The 19,843-nt window shown below is 52.0% G+C and overlaps 2 protein-coding genes, 1 long non-coding RNA gene and 1 other non-coding gene across 4 annotated transcripts in view; 3 read left to right on the plus strand and 1 right to left on the minus strand.

Annotated features, from left to right (window-relative positions):
• Positions 1 to 204: 204 nt before the first annotated feature.
• Positions 205 to 1,706, plus strand: LOC125644665 (uncharacterized). The gene is made up of 3 exons (XR_012664490.1): positions 205 to 284; positions 820 to 842; positions 931 to 1,706. It is a non-coding gene; the product is annotated as an uncharacterized LOC125644665 (transcript).
• Positions 1,707 to 1,708: 2 nt separating this feature from the next.
• LOC125644681 (zinc finger protein RFP) lies at positions 1,709 to 6,821 on the plus strand. Its single transcript, XM_075118227.1, has 6 exons — positions 1,709 to 1,885; positions 2,828 to 2,923; positions 4,376 to 4,606; positions 4,920 to 4,942; positions 5,637 to 5,721; positions 6,490 to 6,821. The coding sequence occupies exons 1-5, from the start codon at positions 1,754 to 1,756 to the stop codon at positions 5,695 to 5,697; spliced, it is 543 nt and encodes a 180-aa protein (XP_074974328.1). The 5' UTR covers positions 1,709 to 1,753; the 3' UTR covers positions 5,698 to 5,721; positions 6,490 to 6,821.
• A 2,620-nt stretch (positions 6,822 to 9,441) lies between these two features.
• LOC125644678 (uncharacterized) lies at positions 9,442 to 15,663 on the minus strand. Its single transcript, XR_012664485.1, has 5 exons — positions 14,729 to 15,663; positions 13,660 to 13,748; positions 12,311 to 12,423; positions 10,629 to 11,941; positions 9,442 to 9,686 (listed from the first exon to the last, which is right to left on the minus strand). It is a non-coding gene; the product is annotated as an uncharacterized LOC125644678 (long non-coding RNA).
• Positions 15,664 to 16,660: 997 nt separating this feature from the next.
• LOC142068271 (uncharacterized) overlaps positions 16,661 to 19,843 on the plus strand; it is a 3,355-nt gene continuing 172 nt past the window's right edge. The window contains exons 1-2 of the mRNA XM_048868949.2: positions 16,661 to 18,031; positions 18,273 to 19,843. The exon at positions 18,273 to 19,843 is cut by the window's right edge and continues 172 nt beyond it. Of these exons, the coding sequence (XP_048724906.2) occupies positions 18,539 to 19,309 (771 nt within the window). The 5' untranslated portion in view covers positions 16,661 to 18,031; positions 18,273 to 18,538 and the 3' untranslated portion in view covers positions 19,310 to 19,843. The remainder of the gene's footprint in view (positions 18,032 to 18,272) is intronic.

A 19,843-nucleotide genomic window follows, 5' to 3' on the forward strand; every position in this document is an offset into this window, starting at 1 on the left:
CCTAATAGTTGAAACATGCTTTTCTTTCCCATGGAAGCCAAGATCCTGATGTAATCACATGTTTTCAATCGCCAGGGCTAGACATGGTCCTATAGGGCCTCTGCTTCATCTGGCCCTGCCTCCTGCTGTCCCCACCAATCAGACATGAAGACTAATGGCTGTTTATCACACACATAATGCCCCTGCAGGTGAAACTCCAGGAAGCCCTGGGCCCCCTGAGGAAGGAGCTGGAAGAGGCCCTAGAGCTGATGTCTAAAGAGCAGAAGAAATCCATGAATTGGCAGGTGAGTGTCTGGGTTTATCCTTCCTGGAGCCCTTCTCCCTGCAGCGTTCCTGGGGATGCAGAGCCGTAAAGCTTCAGGCTGAGGTTATAACCTGCTCTGGCTGTTTGCCCCGGGATGGTGCCATGGTTCCTAGAGCAGGAATCGTGTCTGGTGGGGATCCCAGTGCAGCAGCCCTGGGGGGAGGGACAGTTCCTGGCCCGGGGGTAGTGACACAGACTCACCCCAGGGCTCTCCATACACCCAATCCCCACTCACTGCACAGCCACTGTCGCTGCACCCCGACCTCTGCACCCACCCCCGCGTACTGCACACACCCCACCCAGAGACAGTTCACGCTGCACCCACCCACCCACTGTCCTGTACACACGAACAGAAGCCCTCGTCCTGTCAACGCCAACACACGCACTCTGTGTTAGAGGGAAGCTGCCCCTGACATGCTAAATGTTGTGGATTCAGTGTGGTAGAGAATGGAAAGTCACTCAGTGGTTTTGCATGTGATGTTAATCCAGCTCCCTGTCTCTCTGTCTCCTTTCAGGGTGTGAAAAGTGCATTGATCAGGTCTGTGCCCATTTCCATTTCTCCTTCTGTTCCCATGAGCGATGTGGGTGCAGAGCAGATAAGTGATGATGGGACGTTTTCTTCACAGGACGGAGCATGTGACACTCCAGCCACCAGAAGCCGTTTCTCCTGCCCTGAAGAACGGGTATAAAATCTGCTTTGACATGAGGGAAATGCTGGCGAGATTCACCCGTGAGTGAGAGCTGCCGGCTGGGTTTCCTTTATAGGGAGGAGAATTGACTTGTGTTATGGATGGGGATAAATGGTGAGGGGGCCATATTGCGACTGGCAGCCTGGTACAGCAGCAGCCCCCACACCAAGGCCGGCTGAGCTCTCTGAGCTGGAGGAGGGGGATCAGGAGGTCTCCCTGCTCCACTCTGCCCTGCTGCTCGGCCGTGTTTGACTGGAGGACAAGCTGGTGGCTGCGCCTGTGCTTGGAGCCTGGCGTGTTTAGACATTTGGGGGCCGGGGGGAGGCTCCGAGACTCTCAGCGCTGACTGAGCTCTGCCCCAGGGACGTCCACGCTCTAGGGTTTGTCTGTACTCCACTTGAATTATCCCAGCATTGTTACAGTGGTACTGCCCTGTGATGGGAAGGGGAATAGGCTGTACTGGTGTAAGGCATCTTTATCCTGGTGTCACTGTGTCCACCCGAGGGGCTGCACTGGTTCATCCATATCGGTAAAACTTCATCCCCCAACTGACATGGTGACTCTGGCACAAAATCTGACCCGTTGTGTCCCAGGCCTTGAGAGACTCACTAGCTGCTCCAGGCTGGCCAGGCCCAGGGGCTCCAGCAGGACCGTAGGTGAGGGGGGCGTGGAGGGGCTGCTGCCTTTCTGCCTGGCTGAGCCCCCCTCTCTGCCGCTGCCTCTGGTGCTGCGCTCGCAGGCTCAGCCCGTGCCAGGGCCCATGCGGCACCAGGAGGCTCTCAAGCTGCTTTGTGAAGAGGATCAAACCCCCATCAGTGTGGTGTGTGACAGATCCCGGGCGCACCGAGCTCGCACTGTGGTTGCCATAGAGGAAGCTGCCCAGGAGTACAAGGTAGGGAATTGCTGTCCAATCTAATGGGTAATAACTTTGGATTTTAATTACAGGTTAATGTTGGCAGAAATTGCCTGACACAGGTGTAATTTGTCACTCAGCTGTGTGTAGCCTTCGTTGTTATATCAGAAGCTGTACAAATTAATGATACTCCAGCCTGGTCAGAAAGGCAACAGAAGCAGATTTTAAATTCGGCTGATGTGGGAAAGTTTTCTCTGAGCAGCTGAATCCTTTTCGAAGCCAGCTCCCACCAGTGAAATATGGGAACTCTCTCAGACCAGAAGCTGTGAAATGAGGAGTGAGGTTTGATTCACAAGAGCTGCAGGCCAATCTATGTGAGAGTGCTGCCCTCAGGCTGGAGAAGGGGTGGGGTGGGTGTTACAAACTGTGGCTGTTATTATTGATTCATCACAGATTTTATTATTGTGATTTGCTTCCCAGCAGCCTCTACGATCTACCCCAGATGAGATCTAACCTCGACTGTGGGGGGCCCAGCACAAAACCCAGTGAGGGACAATCCCTGGCCAGAGCCATTTACAGTCTGACAGGACAAAACAGACAAAGGGTGGAAGGGGAAACAGAGGCACAGTGAGGGGAAGTATCAGAGGGGTAGCCGTGTTAGTCTGGATCTGTAAAAGCAGCAAAGAGTCCTGTGGCACCTTATAGACTAACAGACGTATTGGAGCATAAGCTTTCGTGGATGAATACCCACTTTGTCGGATACATGAGGGGAAGTGACTTGTCCAAGGTCCCTCAGCATGTCAGTGGCAGAGCTGGGTATAAAACCCTGGTTTTCCGAGGTTCAGGCTAGTGTCCTAACCACTAGGCTATCTAGTAGGACCTACAGTCATCTCAAATCTTGTGTTCTGGGTGGAAAACCAACCCCTACAAACACACGGTCAACCCTCAAAATCAAACCACCAAATCATTTCTGTTTGTCAGGAAAAGATCCAGGCCCGTTTGAAGTCTCTGAGGGAAGAGAGAGAAAAGCTCCTGCGATTGAAAGTAAATGGAGAGAAAAGAAGCCAGGAGTATCTAGTAGGTGCCCATTGTTTTTCACCTGCTGGGACATGGAGAGGGGAGGTTTGTTGGTAGATTTCTGTGTGGTGTGGGGAATGTGGGCTTGTGTATGTTTCTCTATGATCATGGGATACTCTGTGTGTGTGTGTGTACACACATGTGCATCACATATGTTCTCTCCTTGGAGGAGGACAACAGCATCTTCTGCAGCATCTAAAATGCATTTTAATTAACAAGTTAATTACTGTCCCCTGTGGCTTTCACAAAACTTCTTCCAAACTGCACTGACTATATCCCAGCAGTGCTGTGTGCCGGCGTCTGCCGTCATTTCTTGTATTTTTCTAATCATTTAATCATTTCTTTATTTTTTCTCCCTGATAATTCTATCAGTGTAGAGCTGAGTTCTGTTACCTGTTGCTCTGGATCTGGCATCTCAGGGTACGCCCACACAGCCAGCAGCAGTGAGCCTCCAGGTCCTGCTCAGCAGAGCTGGACTCATGAGACTCGCAGTAAAGCACTAAAAATAACTCTGTAGACAGCACTTTTAAACTGCAGCTCGGGTGGGAGCTCAGGCTCTGAAGTCCACCCCCTTCCCTCCCTAGGCTTCAGAGCCCAAGCTCCAGCCCCAGGCCCAATGTCTACACAGCTGTTGTTAGTGCGGTAGCGCGAGCCCCAAGAGCCTGAGTCTGTTGCCCTGGTCTCTGAGGCTCACTGCTGTGGGCTGTGTAGACGGACCCTCAGAGGCCACTGGGAACACAGTGTCGGAGCCATGTCTGACATGGAGACATCCCTTTAAGGGATATTGGGGCCAAATGGGAAGCTGTAGGAAAATCCTCTCCCTTGGAATCCCAAGGGATACTCAAGTGTCAGGATGTGAAGAATCGCAGATTTCAAACCCCAAACCACAGGTCCCAGACTGTCACTGCATCCTATCGGCTCTCCGGAGCCAGCAGGGGAGGGGCTAGTGGAACTCTGGCCCACCAGAGGATCCACCTGCGAAGCTCCTGATTGGAGCAGGCATTCGAATACATGACTTACGCCAGCAGGCATCACAGGAACTTGCCCACGCTACTGAGTGCACTCTAGATCGGCTGCTAGCCTGGACCCGGACAGTGGCTTGGCCCTGGCTCAGTTTGACCTGCAGTACTGCTGTCTGACTCCGGCCTGACCCGTCGCATGGCTGTCTGACTCCTTACCCTCGCGTGACTCCTGACACTGATTCTGGCTCAGCCTTTGGCATGACTCCTGATCTTGACCCTGACCCCAACCCTTGGTGAGATCCTGACTCTGACTCCAGGTTTTAGTTCCTGGCTTCCAATTCCAGTTTTGACCACTAGACCTGACTGCTTGTGCCCTGGTCCCTACACAGATGTCTTAGAGATTGTAAAGGAATTCTCTCTTGTAAGACTCTATTAAAGGCTCTCTGGCGCCATCCATGTTCCTGACCAGCCCTTTCCTTATGTCTTATAGATCCAGACACAGGCCGAGAGGCAGAAGATTTTGTCTGAATTTCAGCAACTGCTGCAGTTCCTGGAGGAACAAGAGCGACTCCTGCTGGCCCGGCTGGAGAAGCTGGAAAAGGAGATTCCGAAGATACAGAATGACAATGCCAGTAAACTCTCTGAGGAGATTTCCTGTCTCAGCAACCTGATCAGTGAGATGGAGGGGAACGGTCAGGAGCCAGCGAGTGAATTCCTGCAGGTGAGACTGAGTTAGAAACATCCCAGATCCTCACACAGCAAAGGGAGGGCTCCTGAATCATAAATACCTGGAGTCCAGCAGTCAGAGAACTCAGTGTAACTTGGTGTGTGCATTCCTGAGATGTGAATGACTATTGTTCTTTGAAGAGTTACAGACACATTGATATTAGAGCAGGGAAAGCCCCATTAGCTCAGGGAATCCATGGGCCTGGAGCCAGGTCAGGGGCTCTTTTCCCCATATTTGCAAAATCCCTTCCCTAGGATCTCGTGTGTGTGCCAGATAGGACTGAGATTATTTTCTCTCTCTCCTCTAGGATCTCAGAAGCACCTTGAGCAGGTACGTGTCTCTCTCTCACTCCCCCTCACACATCACAATGCTGGCTTGGAGATGATGTTAGCACCACATCTCCCCAGGGCTCTTCAGCGAAATGTGTGGGGCAGGGTCACATTTTGGATATAAATCTCTCTGATCAACTTTATCCTAAGGTTCTCGCCCTGGTACAGAAGACTCTGGAATTACCTATTGAACGGGAAAGATTAACCTAAATGATATTCTAGAGATGTCACATCCCTGGGGGACTGACTGCTTCAGGATTGTGGGGATGGAATATGGGCCTGTCACTGCTGGGGCACTGGTTACCATTCAGCCTGGGGCAACAGTGATCAAGAGTCTTTCCCACCTGAGGGTTGTTTGGAGACCTGTGTGGAATGAGCTGGGGAGGGGGGAGTTGATGTATCAGCATAGTTCCTAGTGGATAGATTTCTACAGCATTCCACATGAGAACTTTATATCCCTCAGAGAATAGAGGCCAAGGAGTGAATTGGCCATGGAGACTCATTTCCCCTTTTATCCCTGGAGCTGGTCTCTCCAGGCCATAGTTGTAGAATATCAATGGGACTTTCCACCTGCTCTGAGGCTGGAAGAAGCAGAGGGATTCTAACTCCAGGCCCATTAGAGCAGCAACTTTCACAAACAACAGATTATGCTGTGTCACTAAATGAAAAATAAGAATGTGAAATTTTCTCTTCAGGTGTGAGAAGGGGAAGTTCCAGCAGCCAATGGAGATTTCTCCCAGCAAACTGTTCCTCTAATGGAGAATCTGAGGAAGTTCAAGGGTACTGAGAAGGGCTCTACAAGGGGAAATTGGGATGAGCCTCTGAGACTGTGGGAAGAGGTGGGCTCTGTCCAGTTGGTTCATCGTTATGTGACATCTCTATTGAATGAAAGGTGGAAAGTAGGGATATTGAGCAGGTGTAACAGGGGCCCAGGTGTCGGGATGTCTCACATTAATTCATGACTTACCAGAGGCCACGACATCAAGGCCCAAATTTAGCAAAATGGCCTAATTTTGGGTCCCTGATTTTCTCTCCCAGTTACAGAACTTGCAAAGCCCCTAGGGGTCAGAGAAATGGGTGCTAGTCTGGCTGGATCTCAGGACTTCCCCAGCCTGTGCCAAGGTCTGCACAGGCCTCTGCAGCTACTGAATAGGGGAGTCACAAACTGCCCCCTCTGTCCCTTTGCCAGTTCAGAGTGAATCTGGCCCATTGAGCCGACCCTCTCCCAGCTCGAATTTCCACACTTATAAAATGATTTTATTATTTGTATTTCAGTGTAAGGAGGATGAGGGCCTCATTGTGCTGAGCTCTGTAGAGATGCTGAGTGAATAGACCCAAGGGGTTTACAGTTAAGAGCCCTGACCCTGCAAACTCTTAACATCCCTTTAGTGGCACAAAGTGTGTAAAGTTATAGTCACACTAAAGTCTTTGTAGGATCTGGCTCCAGTTTCAAAAGCTGGGATGCTCTTTTCATGAGACACTTCTGCTGACAGAGTCTCTCCTCTAGAATGGAAAACATCTCGTGTCCTTTCCTATTCTGTTATACAGGCAGGCCTTGAATTTACGACGTTCGAGTTATGACAAACGGCACTTACGCCGTTTATGAAACTGACACCCTGTTTCGACTTTCCAACATCGTTTTTGAATGCCCGGAGCCGGAACCAGCAGGTGAGGGGAGAGCCCCGGGGGAAAGGGCTGGGGCCGTGCAGGAAAGTGACTGCACCAGCAGCCCCTCCCTGCCCCAGCTCTGCTCCCGGGGCAGCTGACAGTCTCAGAGCTGGACATTCGCTCTCTTATCTCCCCCCCAGCCCCCATTTTTCATTCTTTCTTTCTTTCCTTCCTCCTCCTCCTATCAGTAATAGCCAGTAACTGAAAATAAAGTGAGGGACCTTGATTGTTCTTGTCGTCAAACTTATTTTTCCATAGACCACTTGAAAATCGCTGGGGGTCTCGGTGGACCACGTAATGATCTTTCCAAATATTGTTTGTACCGTTAGCTAACTATTGTAAAGCGCTTTGGATAAGAGTGTTTAAAAGAAATGTAAAAAAACATTGGGGTGCAGGGTCTGGGAGGGAGTTAGGGTGCAGGAGCAGGCTGGGGGTTGGGGCAGGAGGCTGGGGTGTGGAGTGCTTACCTGGGACAGCTTCCATTTGATGTGAGGGGTGCAAGTGGGGATGTGGGCGGGTGCAGGATTCAGGAAGGACAGGGGGCTGGGGGGTGTGAGGGGGTGCGGGAGTCAGGGCTGGGTGTGTGTGAGGGGGTACAGGAGTCATGGCTGGGGGTGTGGGGGCTTGCAGGAGTCAGGGAGGGCAGGGGGCTGGGGATGTGTGAGGGGGTTCAGGAGTCAGGGCTGGGGGTGCAGAGTTTGGGAGGGAGTTAGGGTGCAGGAGCAGGCTGGGGTTTGGGGTGCAGGGTCTGGCCAGGAGTTAGGATGCAGGAGGGGGCTCAGGGTTGGGACAGGAGGTTGGGGTGTGGAGCGCTTATCTGGGGCAGCTCCCATTTGGTGCAAGGGGTGCAGGTGGGAATGTGTGGGGGTGGTGCAGGAACTCCCGTTTGGTGCTCAGGGTGGGAGGTGCAGGAGTCAGGGCAGGGGGCTGGGGGTGTGGACTGGGGTCGTGGGGGTGCTCCCTCCCTGAGCGGCTCACGGCAGGGGGCTGGAGGGGGTATGTGTAGGGGGAGTGCAGAGGCCTTGCCTTTGCTCCGCCCCAGCCCAATTCCACCCCTTTCCCCAAGGCCCCACCCCCGCCTCTTCTCTGCCTCCTCCCCCGAGTGCGCTGCGGCCCAGCTCCTCCCTCTTCCTCCCAGAGCACTGCAAACAGCTGTTCGGTGGCAGGGGAAGCACGGGGGGCAGGGCGGAAATGTGGTGTGCTGAGGCCCAGACCCCTAGGCCTCACTGACAAATGCATGGCTGGATACCAGTTTGGGTCACCTGAGTGTTAGTACTGGATTGCTAAGTAGAGATTCATGCCCCTTTGCAGCCCAGATTTAGCCATCTATGTGTGAGAGGTGGGAAAGGCTTAGGACACCCTTCTCCCTTTGTCAGCTTCTCCCTTGACTGGCTTAGATGGCTCCCTGCCTACTGAATTGGCTTTTGTGAATCACATTGCGAGGTACCTTCAATGCCCATGCATTGTACAGGGAGTTTAGGCCCCTAACTCTGCTTTGTGGATCACAGTGTTGTTCCTGTGATTTTCTAACTGCCTAAAAACTAGACCCTGTGATGCTCAGCATTGCCGTGCTTAAGTCCCTCCCTGGATTGCACCTCTCCGCAGAGCACAGCTAAGCAATTCCTGGGCAAGAGACCGAGCACGGGCTGGACAATAACATACCACAGTAAAACCCAAACTCTCCCAATATTCCTTGTGGGTGCTGGGGAGATACAACCAGGTCAGGAAGCAAATCCCAACAACTGCAGCTGGGACATGAAAGTGGAATGAACAGGAAGAATGGTTTGTAATGCTTTATTTACAGTAAGTAACTGGAAAGCAGGAAAGTCCAGGGCCGGAGGTACTGCAGGTCAAACTGAGCCAGGAACTATGCCAGGGCCAAGCCACTGTCCGGGTCCAGGCTAGCAGCCGATCTAGAGTGCACTCAGTAGCGTGGGCAAGTTCCTGTGATGCCTGCTGGCGTAAGTCATGTATTCGAATGCCTGCTCCAATCAGGAGCTTCGCAGGTGGATCCTCTGGTGGGCCAGAGTTCCACTAGCCCCTCCCCTGCTGGCTCCGGAGAGCCGATAGGATGCAGTGACAGTCTGGGACCTGTGGTTTGGGGTTTGAAATCTGCGATTCTTCACATCCTGACACTTGAGTATCCCTTGGGATTCCAAGGGAGAGGATTTTCCTACAGCTTCCCATTTGGCCCCAATATCCCTTAAAGGGATGTCTCCATGTCAGACATGGCTCCGACACTGTGTTCCCAGTGGCCTCTGAGGGTCCGTCTACACAGCCCACAGCAGTGAGCCTCAGAGACCAGGGCAACAGACTCAGGCTCTTGGGGCTCGCGCTACCGCACTAACAACAGCTGTGTAGACATTGGGCCTGGGGCTGGAGCTTGGGCTCTGAAGCCTAGGGAGGGAAGGGGGTGGACTTCAGAGCCTGAGCTCCCACCCGAGCTGCAGTTTAAAAGTGCTGTCTACAGAGTTATTTTTAGTGCTTTACTGCGAGTCTCATGAGTCCAGCTCTGCTGAGCAGGACCTGGAGGCTCACTGCTGCTGGCTGTGTGGGCGTACCCTGAGATGCCAGATCCAGAGCAACAGGTAACAGAACTCAGCTCTACACTGATAGAATTATCAGGGAGAAAAAATAAAGAAATGATTAAATGATTAGAAAAATACAAGAAATGACGGCAGACGCCGGCACACAGCACTGCTGGGATATAGTCAGTGCAGTTTGGAAGAAGTTTTGTGAAAGCCACAGGGGACAGTAATTAACTTGTTAATTAAAATGCATTTTAGATGCTGCAGAAGATGCTGTTGTCCTCCTCCAAGGAGAGAACATATGTGATGCACATGTGTGTACACACACACACACAGAGTATCCCATGATCATAGAGAAACATACACAAGCCCACATTCCCCACACCACACAGAAATCTACCAACAAACCTCCCCTCTCCATGTCCCAGCAGGTGAAAAACAATGGGCACCTACTAGATACTCCTGGCTTCTTTTCTCTCCATTTACTTTCAATCGCAGGAGCTTTTCTCTCTCTTCCCTCAGAGACTTCAAACGGGCCTGGATCTTTTCCTGACAAACAGAAATGATTTGGTGGTTTGATTTTGAGGGTTGACCGTGTGTTTGTAGGGGTTGGTTTTCCACCCAGAACACAAGATTTGAGATGACTGTAGGTCCTACTAGATAGCCTAGTGGTTAGGACACTAGCCTGAACCTCGGAAAACCAGGGTTTTATACCCAGCTCTGCCACTGACATGCTGAGGGACCTTGGACAAGTCACTTCCCCTCATGTATCCGACAAAGTGGGTATTCATCCACGAAAGCTTATGCTCCAATACGTCTGTTAGTCTATAAGGTGCCACAGGACTCTTTGCTGCTTTTACAGATCCAGACTAACACGGCTACCCCTCTGATACTTCCCCTCACTGTGCCTCTGTTTCCCCTTCCACCCTTTGTCTGTTTTGTCCTGTCAGACTGTAAATGGCTCTGGCCAGGGATTGTCCCTCACTGGGTTTTGTGCTGGGCCCCCCACAGTCGAGGTTAGATCTCATCTGGGGTAGATCGTAGAGGCTGCTGGGAAGCAAATCACAATAATAAAATCTGTGATGAATCAATAATAACAGCCACAGTTTGTAACACCCACCCCACCCCTTCTCCAGCCTGAGGGCAGCACTCTCACATAGATTGGCCTGCAGCTCTTGTGAATCAAACCTCACTCCTCATTTCACAGCTTCTGGTCTGAGAGAGTTCCCATATTTCACTGGTGGGAGCTGGCTTCGAAAAGGATTCAGCTGCTCAGAGAAAACTTTCCCACATCAGCCAAATTTAAAATCTGCTTCTGTTGCCTTTCTGACCAGGCTGGAGTATCATTAATTTGTACAGCTTCTGATATAACAACGAAGGCTACACACAGCTGAGTGACAAATTACACCTGTGTCAGGCAATTTCTGCCAACATTAACCTGTAATTAAAATCCAAAGTTATTACCCATTAGATTGGACAGCAATTCCCTACCTTGTACTCCTGGGCAGCTTCCTCTATGGCAACCACAGTGCGAGCTCGGTGCGCCCGGGATCTGTCACACACCACACTGATGGGGGTTTGATCCTCTTCACAAAGCAGCTTGAGAGCCTCCTGGTGCCGCATGGGCCCTGGCACGGGCTGAGCCTGCGAGCGCAGCACCAGAGACACATTGTGAAGAGAGTGGTCACTTTGGATGGGCTATCACCAGCAGGAGAGTGAGTTTGTGTGTGTGGCGGGGGGAGGGTGAGAAAACCTGGATTTGTGCTGGAAATGGCCCAACTTGATGATCACTTTAGATAAGCTATTACCAGCAGGACAGTGGGGTGGGAGGAGGTATTGTTTCATGGTCTCTGTGTGTATATAATGTCTTCTGCAGTTTCCACGGTGTGCATCCGATGAAGTGAGCCGTAGCTCACGAAAGCTCATGCTCAAATAAATTGGTTAGTCTCTAAGGTGCCACAAGTCCTCCTTTTCTTTTTGCAAATACAGACTAACACGGCTGTTACTCTGAAACCTGTCATTATGCAAGGGTTAGCTGTGTTAGTCTCTTTCAGCAAATTCCCCTGACACTGTCCCCCCAGCAGCACATTCCCCCAACAGCGTGGGCACCAGGCAGAGCCAAGACCTGGCTTTTGCTCTCCCTGCCTCTCCCCAGGAAATGGAGGGGTTTTTTACTATAGCCAGCCCTAGTCAGGGCACTGAGAGAATTTCTCTCCTATGTGGAGGACTCTCTGATGGCCAATGTGGTGTTAGCTCCAACTGCAGCATTTCCCATGCTAGGAACATCTGAGGGGCTCTTCCCTGTGTGGGTTTTCCCATGCTTAATAACGCTTGAGCACTGACTGAAACTGTTCCCACAGTCCAAGCATTTAAAGGGTTTCTACCCCATATGTGTTTTCTAATGTAACGGGCTGATGGTGCACTGAAACTTTTCCCACAATAAAAGCACTTATATGGCCTCTCTCCTGTGTGGATTCTCCCATGCTTTATAAAGCCAGACTGCTGAACAAAGCTTTTCCCACTGTCCAAGCATTTATAGGGTTTCTTTTCTTTGTGAATTGTCTGCTGGGCTGTGGTTTCCTGGGGACACATTCAGTGTCCTCCTGTCCCACATTCAGTGGATTCATACACTTTCTTCCATGGGCTGTTTCCCAGTTTCTCTCTGACCTGTGCTGATTACGCCAGGCTTTTCTCTGTTCCAAGCACTGGGAAAAAATACTGTCCAGCTCTTCACCATCCCCTGCAGTTCCACTTGGTCAGGACCTTTCTGCTGTGGATTCCTGTCCTCATTCTCATGTCACCTGCTGCAGGAGAGAGAGAGAATCCAGGCAGGAGTCAGTTCCTGGGCTGATAGAAAGGGCACAAAGGGGAGTAGCAAAGAGGGAAAACACAACACAGTAACTGTGGGGAAGACTGAGAAATTGGATTCTGTCTCCACACCCCATCCAAACACTCCCAGGGAAGTGAAGTCAGGGAGAAAACTCCAGACAGTGAACAGGCTGGGTGGGAAGCCACGAGTGATATCTGCCATGATGATACGATACCTGCTGACCACAGCCTGAGCTGGGTGAAATGACACAGAACTGAGGCGGGCTCACACCACATTTTGGGGATTTTCAGATTTTTCCTTCATTTGCCAGATGGAATCAGTGTCACTGACACTGATTCCTCACCTGTGCAGGTGCCTCTTGGGATGTTGCTTTCCTCAGAGGCCTGGAGATCTGGGACCCACGGCTCTTCCCCTGCTTCCAGCTGGTCAATCAGGGCAGGTTGGGACTGGGGACTCCTGCTCAGAGAGTGAAATCAAGCATGAGCAGAATGCACTGAGGATTCAGGCAGTATTTGTCACAAGTTGAGTTAAAACTGACCCTATGATTTCCTGGGGGGTTGTGGGATGTGAACAGATGGGAACATGGTCACTGAGCCCCCTTGGGAGAGGCTGATGTCTGGAGGAGGGGGAGTCCTCATACCCTCACTAGGAATTTTCAGGGTCTGTGGGCTCTGGGGGATTTGCTGAGGCACACACAGCTCTGGTGTTCAACCCCTGCTTATGTCTGAAGCCCCAGAGCCCTCCCCACACATGGAGCTAGTCCCATGAAGGGATGTGCACAGAGATCCTGCGTTTGAGTGAGAATTAATGTAGAGAGGATAATACACTGCTCCTGCCCCCGTGATAACTGGAGGGATGGGGATGAATTAGCATGTCCATTACGTTCATGACTCTCCTATTGCATTGGAGGGCATTTGGAGGTGAATGCCTCTCTCACGCTGGCAGGGTGGACTGTGTGAACCATTTCCTTGGCATCTAACTGACCAGGAAAGAACCTGACCAGCTGCAGAAATGCAGGCCCCATGGCTTCACATAGCTGAGGGGACAGTCTCATATTTCTCCTGCATGACATCCCTGTAGAGGGCTCTCTGAGAGGGGTCCAGCAGAGCCCCCCGCCCCATGGTGAAATACACAGCCACCTCCTCAAAGGTCACCGGCATCTGAAACAACAGGTGCCCCCCACTCAGTGCCTGCTGCCCCTGCCACAATCCCACTATTCATGGGGGAAGAAACACAACACTAGGACAGGTCTGGGAGGCCAGAGGAGCAGAATCCCACCCCACCCTGCTCAGAGTGGCCAGGAGGCTGCAGGGAACAGAGAGAAGGGGAGAGCTCCTTGTCCCTCCCAGCAGGAGGAGTGCGGGGTCTTCCCATTTACCATCCAACTAATAGGAACAGGCGGAGGTGGGAAGCAGGGCTCTGGGCAGGGAATAAGGACAGGAATCCCAGCATCTCCCTTTTTTATTTCACTGCAGTCTCTGCTTAGGGGGTTCAGGCGCCAGCACTTTGCTCTGTTTTCCCAGCCTTGTCCAGGGGGTTATTTCCTGTTTCAGAAATGGGGGAATGTTCACACTCCCAATGGGTCTGTTCATAAATCAGGCCCTAGGCTGAGCATGTCCCAGCAGGTTTATCACACCCTGTCCCCCCCATCTCACCCTGAGTGTTTCCTGCCTCTCCCCCTCAATCCCCTACCTGAGCTGGATCCACCACAGCCATTTCCCTGCCCCAGCCCCTAGGAAGATGGGAGAGTTTGGAGCAAAACGGGGTCGTTATTCTGCAGCCTGTCAGGGTGAGAAGGGAAATTTGGGAGATTTCTGAATTAGCATTAGTCCATTTCATAGAATCATAGAATATCAGGGTTGGAAGGGACCCCAGAAGGTCATCTAGTCCAACCCCCTGCTTGAAGCAGGACCAATTCCCAGTTAAATCATCCCAGCCAGGGCTTTGTCAAGCCTGACCTTAAAAACCTCTAAGGAAGGAGATTCTACCACCTCCCTAGGTAACGCATTCCAGTGTTTCACCACCCTCCTACTGAAAAAGTTTTTCCTAATATCCAATCTAAACCTCCCCCACTGCAACTTGAGACCATTACTCCTCGTTCTGTCATCTGCTACCATTGAGAACAGTCTAGAGCCATCCTCTTTGGAACCCCCTTTCAGGTAGTTGAAAGCAGCTATCAAATCCCCCCTCATTCTTCTCTTCTGCAGGCTAAACAATCCCAGCTCCCTCAGCCTCTCCTCATAAGTCATGTGTTCCAGACCCCTAATCATTTTTGTTGCCCTTCGCTGGACTCTCTCCAATTTATCCACATCCTTCTTGTAGTGTGGGGCCCAAAACTGGACACAGTACTCCAGATGAGGCCTCACCAATGTCAAATAGAGGGGAACGATCACGTCCCTCGATCTGCTCGCTATGCCCCTACTTATACATCCCAAAATGCCATTGGCCTTCTTGGGATGTATAAGTACATCCCAAGAAGTTTCCCTGTAGCCCAGCTCTGCTCCCCTGAGCCCCAGAATTCTCCCCCTGGTACCTGTGTGTTTCCCCAGTCTCCCTCCAGCAGCCCCACATCCCCGTGGCCCCCTCCCACCCGCTGCAACCCTGTTCCTCCCCTCTTCCACATCCCTGTTCACCCCCCTCCAGTCCCCTCCCACATCCCTGTTCCCCCCTCAATGCCCTCTGGCTCTCACATCCCCTGCCCATCTTCAACCCCCTTCAGGTGTAGTGTATTAAACTGCTCCCCATAGGAAAGTGTCATTACCTGGCAGCGGGGCTCGGACATCCGTTCCCCTGCCTGGGGTCATGCAGTAATTTTATTGTCAGAAGGGGGTCGCAGTTTGAGAACTACTCCTCTAGTCTAACCCCCAGCCAAAATGCAGGGTTTGTTGCGTCTGAGACAGATGGCTACCCAGCCCCCCTTTTGAAAACCTCCACGAAGAAGCCTCCGTGACCTCCTCTGTTCCACTGTCCTACTGCTTGTGAGTGAGGAAGTTTCTCCTGGGATTGACTCTAGATCTGCAGTTTGAACCCACTGCCTCTTGTCAATGTTGCTTGGAGCAGATGAAGGCCTTGGCTGTGCACTGCAGGGCCCTGGATTGGAGCCTGGAGCTGATGTGGATAGGTTGATTTTATAGAACTGCCTTCAGTTCCCCTCCAAGTCAGGTTTGTGGGTTTTTTTGCCAGTTTGCTGCCTTCGTCAATTGTCAGCTTCTAGGCATTGACTAAAGTGTTCTTGAACATCACTCAATTCTCATTCACATTTGTTCCATTTAAATTCTTCTTCTGAGCTCATTCAGCTCAATTCATTTTCCGCTTTATGAAACTGCCCTTTAAAGCACAAAATATACATGTATATTACTCACCTGGACTCTGTTCTGTGTTTGCATATAACAATGTGTTCAAGTCACAATGACTTTTAGTCAAACTACCACTGATGTTTAGTTCTCTGATCAATTCTTTCTCCGTCAGGAAGAGGTCTCATATAGCATTTGTGTGGGATGCAGCAATTTTTGAGCCAGGAAATTGTCCTCTGTGATATTTAGAAATCCCCCAAGGGGATCTGACTCCAGCAGTCTCCAGCATGTGTCACTCAGAATGAGGGGTGAAAGTAAGTCGAGGGACTTACCTATATGCTGGGGCCAGCTCTGGCCCCCAGAAGGGGCGGGACTGAGGGGGTCAGAGCCAGCCCCAGCCCACCCTGTAAGGTAAGTGCCCCACCCTTCCTCCTCCCTCTCCCCCCCCTCCCCTCCCCTCCCCTCGTGGCAGCAGCAGCAGCCAGGGGCTCCCCTGTTTCTACCGCAGGTCCTTTAATTAGCCACCAGAGCCCTGGGGAAGCGGCTGGGCTCCAGCTGCCCCTGCCGCCCTAGTCCTTCAGATAGCAGCTGGAGCCCCGGCCCTTTAAATAGCCCCCAGAGGGGGCTATTTAAAGGGCCTGCAGCTCCCCTGCTTCTACTGCCCCGGCCCTTTAACTAGCCCCCCGGAGCCCCGCAGCCACTAGCCCAGGGATCCAGCAGCAGGTCTCTGGAGGCAATTTAAATTGCCCCCTGGGGAAACCGGGCTGCCCCAGTAGGGTGCACCAGCTCTTGCCGCTTTCATCTCTGCTCAGAGTGAAGTACCCCCATCACACAGCTTTTATTCTGGCTACTCCAAGAGGCGCGCACCCTGTTCCCTGGATTGCATATTGACAGGTTTCAGAGTAGCAGCCGTGTTAGTCTGTATCCGCAAAAAGCATCCGATGAAGCGAGCTGTAGCTCACGAAAGCTTCTGCTCAAATAAATTGGTTAGTCTCTAAGGTGCCACGAGTCCTCCTTCTTTTTGCTGTTCCCTAGATCCTCCCCTCTGCCCCCGCCGCCCTGTTTTATCCGCCTCCGACCAGGGCTTGGGCCCCCGCCCATCTCTCCGCCCCATCCGCCCCGCCCTGTGGCTGCTGCAGGAAGCGGGAGGGGCTGGCGAGTGAGGGCAGCGCAGGGGGGCAGCGGCTTCAGCAGCTGTTACTGAGCCTCCGCCACCCCCTCCGCAGCCAGACTAACCGATCCCAGGGAGCGGGGCCGGGCTTCCAGCTTCCGGGCTTCCCCTCTCGTCTCTCCGCAGAGCTGGGGATGGACTTCCCGGGTCACACGCTGCCGCCGCCGCCGCCTCCATTGTGAGCCGAGCGTGGACCGAGCCTGCAGGTGAGGGGGCCCCTGGGGAAAGCGCGGGGGCCGGGCAGGGAAGTGACTCTGCCCCGAAGGCCCCTCCCCGCCCTAGCTCTGCTCCCGGGGGGTGCAAGTCCCATAGCTGCTGCCCCCCACCCCCGGACCCTCCTGGGCTCTGCCCCCCTGCGCCTGCAGGAGCCGAGCCGGCCCCGGGAGAGCGACCGCCCCGAGCCGGGCCAGGGCCCGAGTCTCCCAGCCCGAGGGGGCAGGAGGGAGCCAGGGGCAGCAGGAGCAATGGGGGGAGGGAGGTTCCCGGCTCCCAGCCCCATTCCCTGCAGCCCCCCGCCCCGGGGCAGTGACTGTCCTGGGGAGAAGGGGAGGGGCAGGGAGAGAAAAAGCTAGTTCGTGCCTCCGCCTGGTCCCCGCGCTGCTCGGGGGACGCGCTGCCCTGGGGACAGGGTCAGGGGGGTCCCCCAAAGAGGCATCTTTGATTATGCTCTTTGGCTGCACAATTTCATTCTAAAGGGACCTTTTCAGTTACTTACAAACTGCTGAAAGTCACTAGATGCACCTTTGGTCTGAGCCAGTCTGGCAGCAGTCCCTATGTTCATCTTTAGGATAGAAAGTCTCTGTCCAGAGTGAATTTGTAATGGAAACAGATTAAAAAGCACCACTTAGCCTCATTTTGAGCAAGGGGAAAATGACCCTTTTACCATTATTTTTAAAAAGTGTTATCAACTTTTGGACTAATTGGGTAGCAGAAGGATTTAGGCTGGTAACTTTATGTTTGATGCAGAGAGAATTCCTAGGTCAGACATGCTTGTCTCTCAGCTCCGGTTAAAAATGACCTGTGATGTGTGTGTTTTCTGAGGGCTCAATAGCTCTCCATTCTTCACACACACTGATTTCTTTTTCCATTTGGTAAGTTTTGTTTATTAACTTAGGATCTGATTTTGCCAACACTTCCACACATGCTTGTCTTTAGCCATCTGAGCGGCATTACTGAGTTTATTAAATCTCTGTTACTGACCAGATCTAAAAATGTCTCACAGATTTACCCCCAGTGGCAGGGCAGAGTCTGTGCTATAATCAAATGACCAAGGCCAGGAATTTTAATTACAGGACCCTAAAAGTACATTTCCAAATCCATATTCAGGCAGCGGAATAAGTGGCCTGGTATCAATAGCTCTGGACACTCAGAACTGAACCCCAGTGTTGCAGGCTCAACGTTTTTGAAACTCAGGCCACTTATTGAGATAACTGAATGTTGGGCCCTAACTTCATGTTGCTCATTTGTTTGCTTGAGCCCCAAGTAGGAATTCCCATTTCCAGACCTGACATGATCTCCTGGCTGGAGTGAAGGGAGGAGCTGTGGGTCCCCAGTCTCCACGGAGAGGGGGAAAGAGAGATAGTGAGATGTGCCTGCAGAGGTAAGGAATGGGCAAAAGTGGCTCCGAAATCGTGTTTTACATTCTCATGGCAAATGCCACTCTTGAGTTTTTATCAATCCTGTGTGCCCATGTGGAAACAAACTCTCCTAACTATCCAGATTGGAATTAGGTGGCATAATTGGTTCCCTCCTTTCTGTCTCTGGGGAAGGATTTGGGGGCAGTTGTTTGGTGTGTTTCCCCTTTACCACTCCCCTTTTGGTTTGTCCCCTTTTTTCTGCAGCACAGGGTGTGACTCTGAACTGGATTATCTCTCTGTCTCTGGGACGGTGAGTGAGACCAAGGAGGAGAATCCTCAGCTGGGAGTCTTGGAGCAGGGGGAACCACACAGGACAGTTTGGGGAGATCCTAGGAGACTCAGCCCAGGCCATACGGGCACCCGGGAAAAGAGCCAGGGCAGAGACAGCGTGAATCAGCTCACCGGAGCAGAGGGGTTGGAAAAATCAAAGAAACTGCCCAGCAGAGAATCCCCCTGGAGACAGACCCAGTATGTTTGGTGACTGTGGGAACAGCTTCCCTGGGAGTTCAGCCCGTATTACTCCGCAGACAATCCACATGGGAGAAAAACGCTATAGATGTGCTGAGTGTGGGAAAAGCTTTTCTCAGAGTACTACTCTCATTAACCATCAGAGACTCCACACAGGAGAGAAGCCCTATATGTGCCCCACATGTGGGATCAGCTTTGTTCAGCTCTCACAAGTTGTTAGACACCAGAGAATCCACACGGGAGAAAAGCCCTATACATGCCTGACCTGTGGGAAAAGCTTCAGTGATAAATCACATTTCAATGAACACCAGAAGATCCACACAGGAGAAAAACCCTATACATGTCTGACCTGTGGGAAAAGCTTCCGATACAGTTCAGCTCTTACTACACATCAGAGAAAACACACTGGAGAGAAACCTTATAAATGTCCCGAGTGCCAAAAATCCTTCAGTGACAGTTCAATCTTTAGCAGGCATCGGAGGGTACACACAAGAGAGAAGCCCTTCAAATGCTGTGATTGTGGGAAAAGCTTTGGGGAGAGCTCAGACCTTCTTGTACATCAGAGAGTACACACGGGAGAGAAACCCTATAAATGCCTTGAGTGTGGGACAAGTTTCAGGGTACCGTCAGCACTTATTGTACATCAGAGAGTACACACGGGAGAGAGGCCCTATAAGTGCCTGACCTGTGGGAAAACATACCGGTGTAGCTCTCACCTTACTAAACATCAGAGAATCCACACAGGCAAGCAATCCTTGAAGTGCCCTGAATAGGGAAGGGCCAAGTGAATAACGTCTTTGCCAGTTCCCAAGAACCTCAGAGCGTCAGGCCAGGCTGGAGTGGCCGTGTAATGGGGATATGCAATGGATATAAAGCAGAGAATAAAATCCCATTCCTGGAACAGAGTCATGCAGAGCAGGAGGCTGGGATAAGATTCCCACATTGTGATGGGATTTGATTATGATTTTTCAAGACTCTCTGAATGTCCTCTGATGAACTCCTACATTTAAGTTAATTCCCCACAGGAGAGTTGGCAACCGTACCAGAGTGCTGGGCAATTCCCTGAGCTGAGCTCTCCTACAGAGAGCTTATCACAGACTCTGAGTGTTTCTATAGCTGGGCGTGTCCCTACCTGTGTGGCTGGAAAGAGGGCTTTGAGAGCCTGACCCAGCAGCACAGAGTGTGGGGGGGGCAGGCTAGGGGGACAGGCACACTCAGTGGGACCCCAACACATCCAGTGGCACCCTGGGAATGGGGGCCCAACCCGTCAGAGCACTGCACACACTTCTCCCCCAGGAAAGGAAAAG

The sequence above is a fragment of the Caretta caretta genome, chromosome 11, assembly GCF_965140235.1.
Source record: "Caretta caretta isolate rCarCar2 chromosome 11, rCarCar1.hap1, whole genome shotgun sequence".
Classification (NCBI taxonomy): Eukaryota; Metazoa; Chordata; order Testudines; family Cheloniidae; genus Caretta; species Caretta caretta.

What these genes read in the sequence shown, in the direction of transcription:
- LOC125644681 (XM_075118227.1), top strand. Translation starts at nt 1,754, where the DNA reads ATGCGGCACCAGGAGGCTCTCAAGCTGCTTTGTGAAGAGGATCAAACC. An exon ending in AAGCTGCCCAGGAGTACAAG is followed by an intron (nt 1,886 to 2,827) that starts GTAGGGAATTGC and finishes TCTGTTTGTCAG; the next exon opens with GAAAAGATCCAGGCCCGTTT. An exon ending in CAGCGAGTGAATTCCTGCAG is followed by an intron (nt 4,607 to 4,919) that starts GTGAGACTGAGT and finishes TCTCTCCTCTAG; the next exon opens with GATCTCAGAAGCACCTTGAG.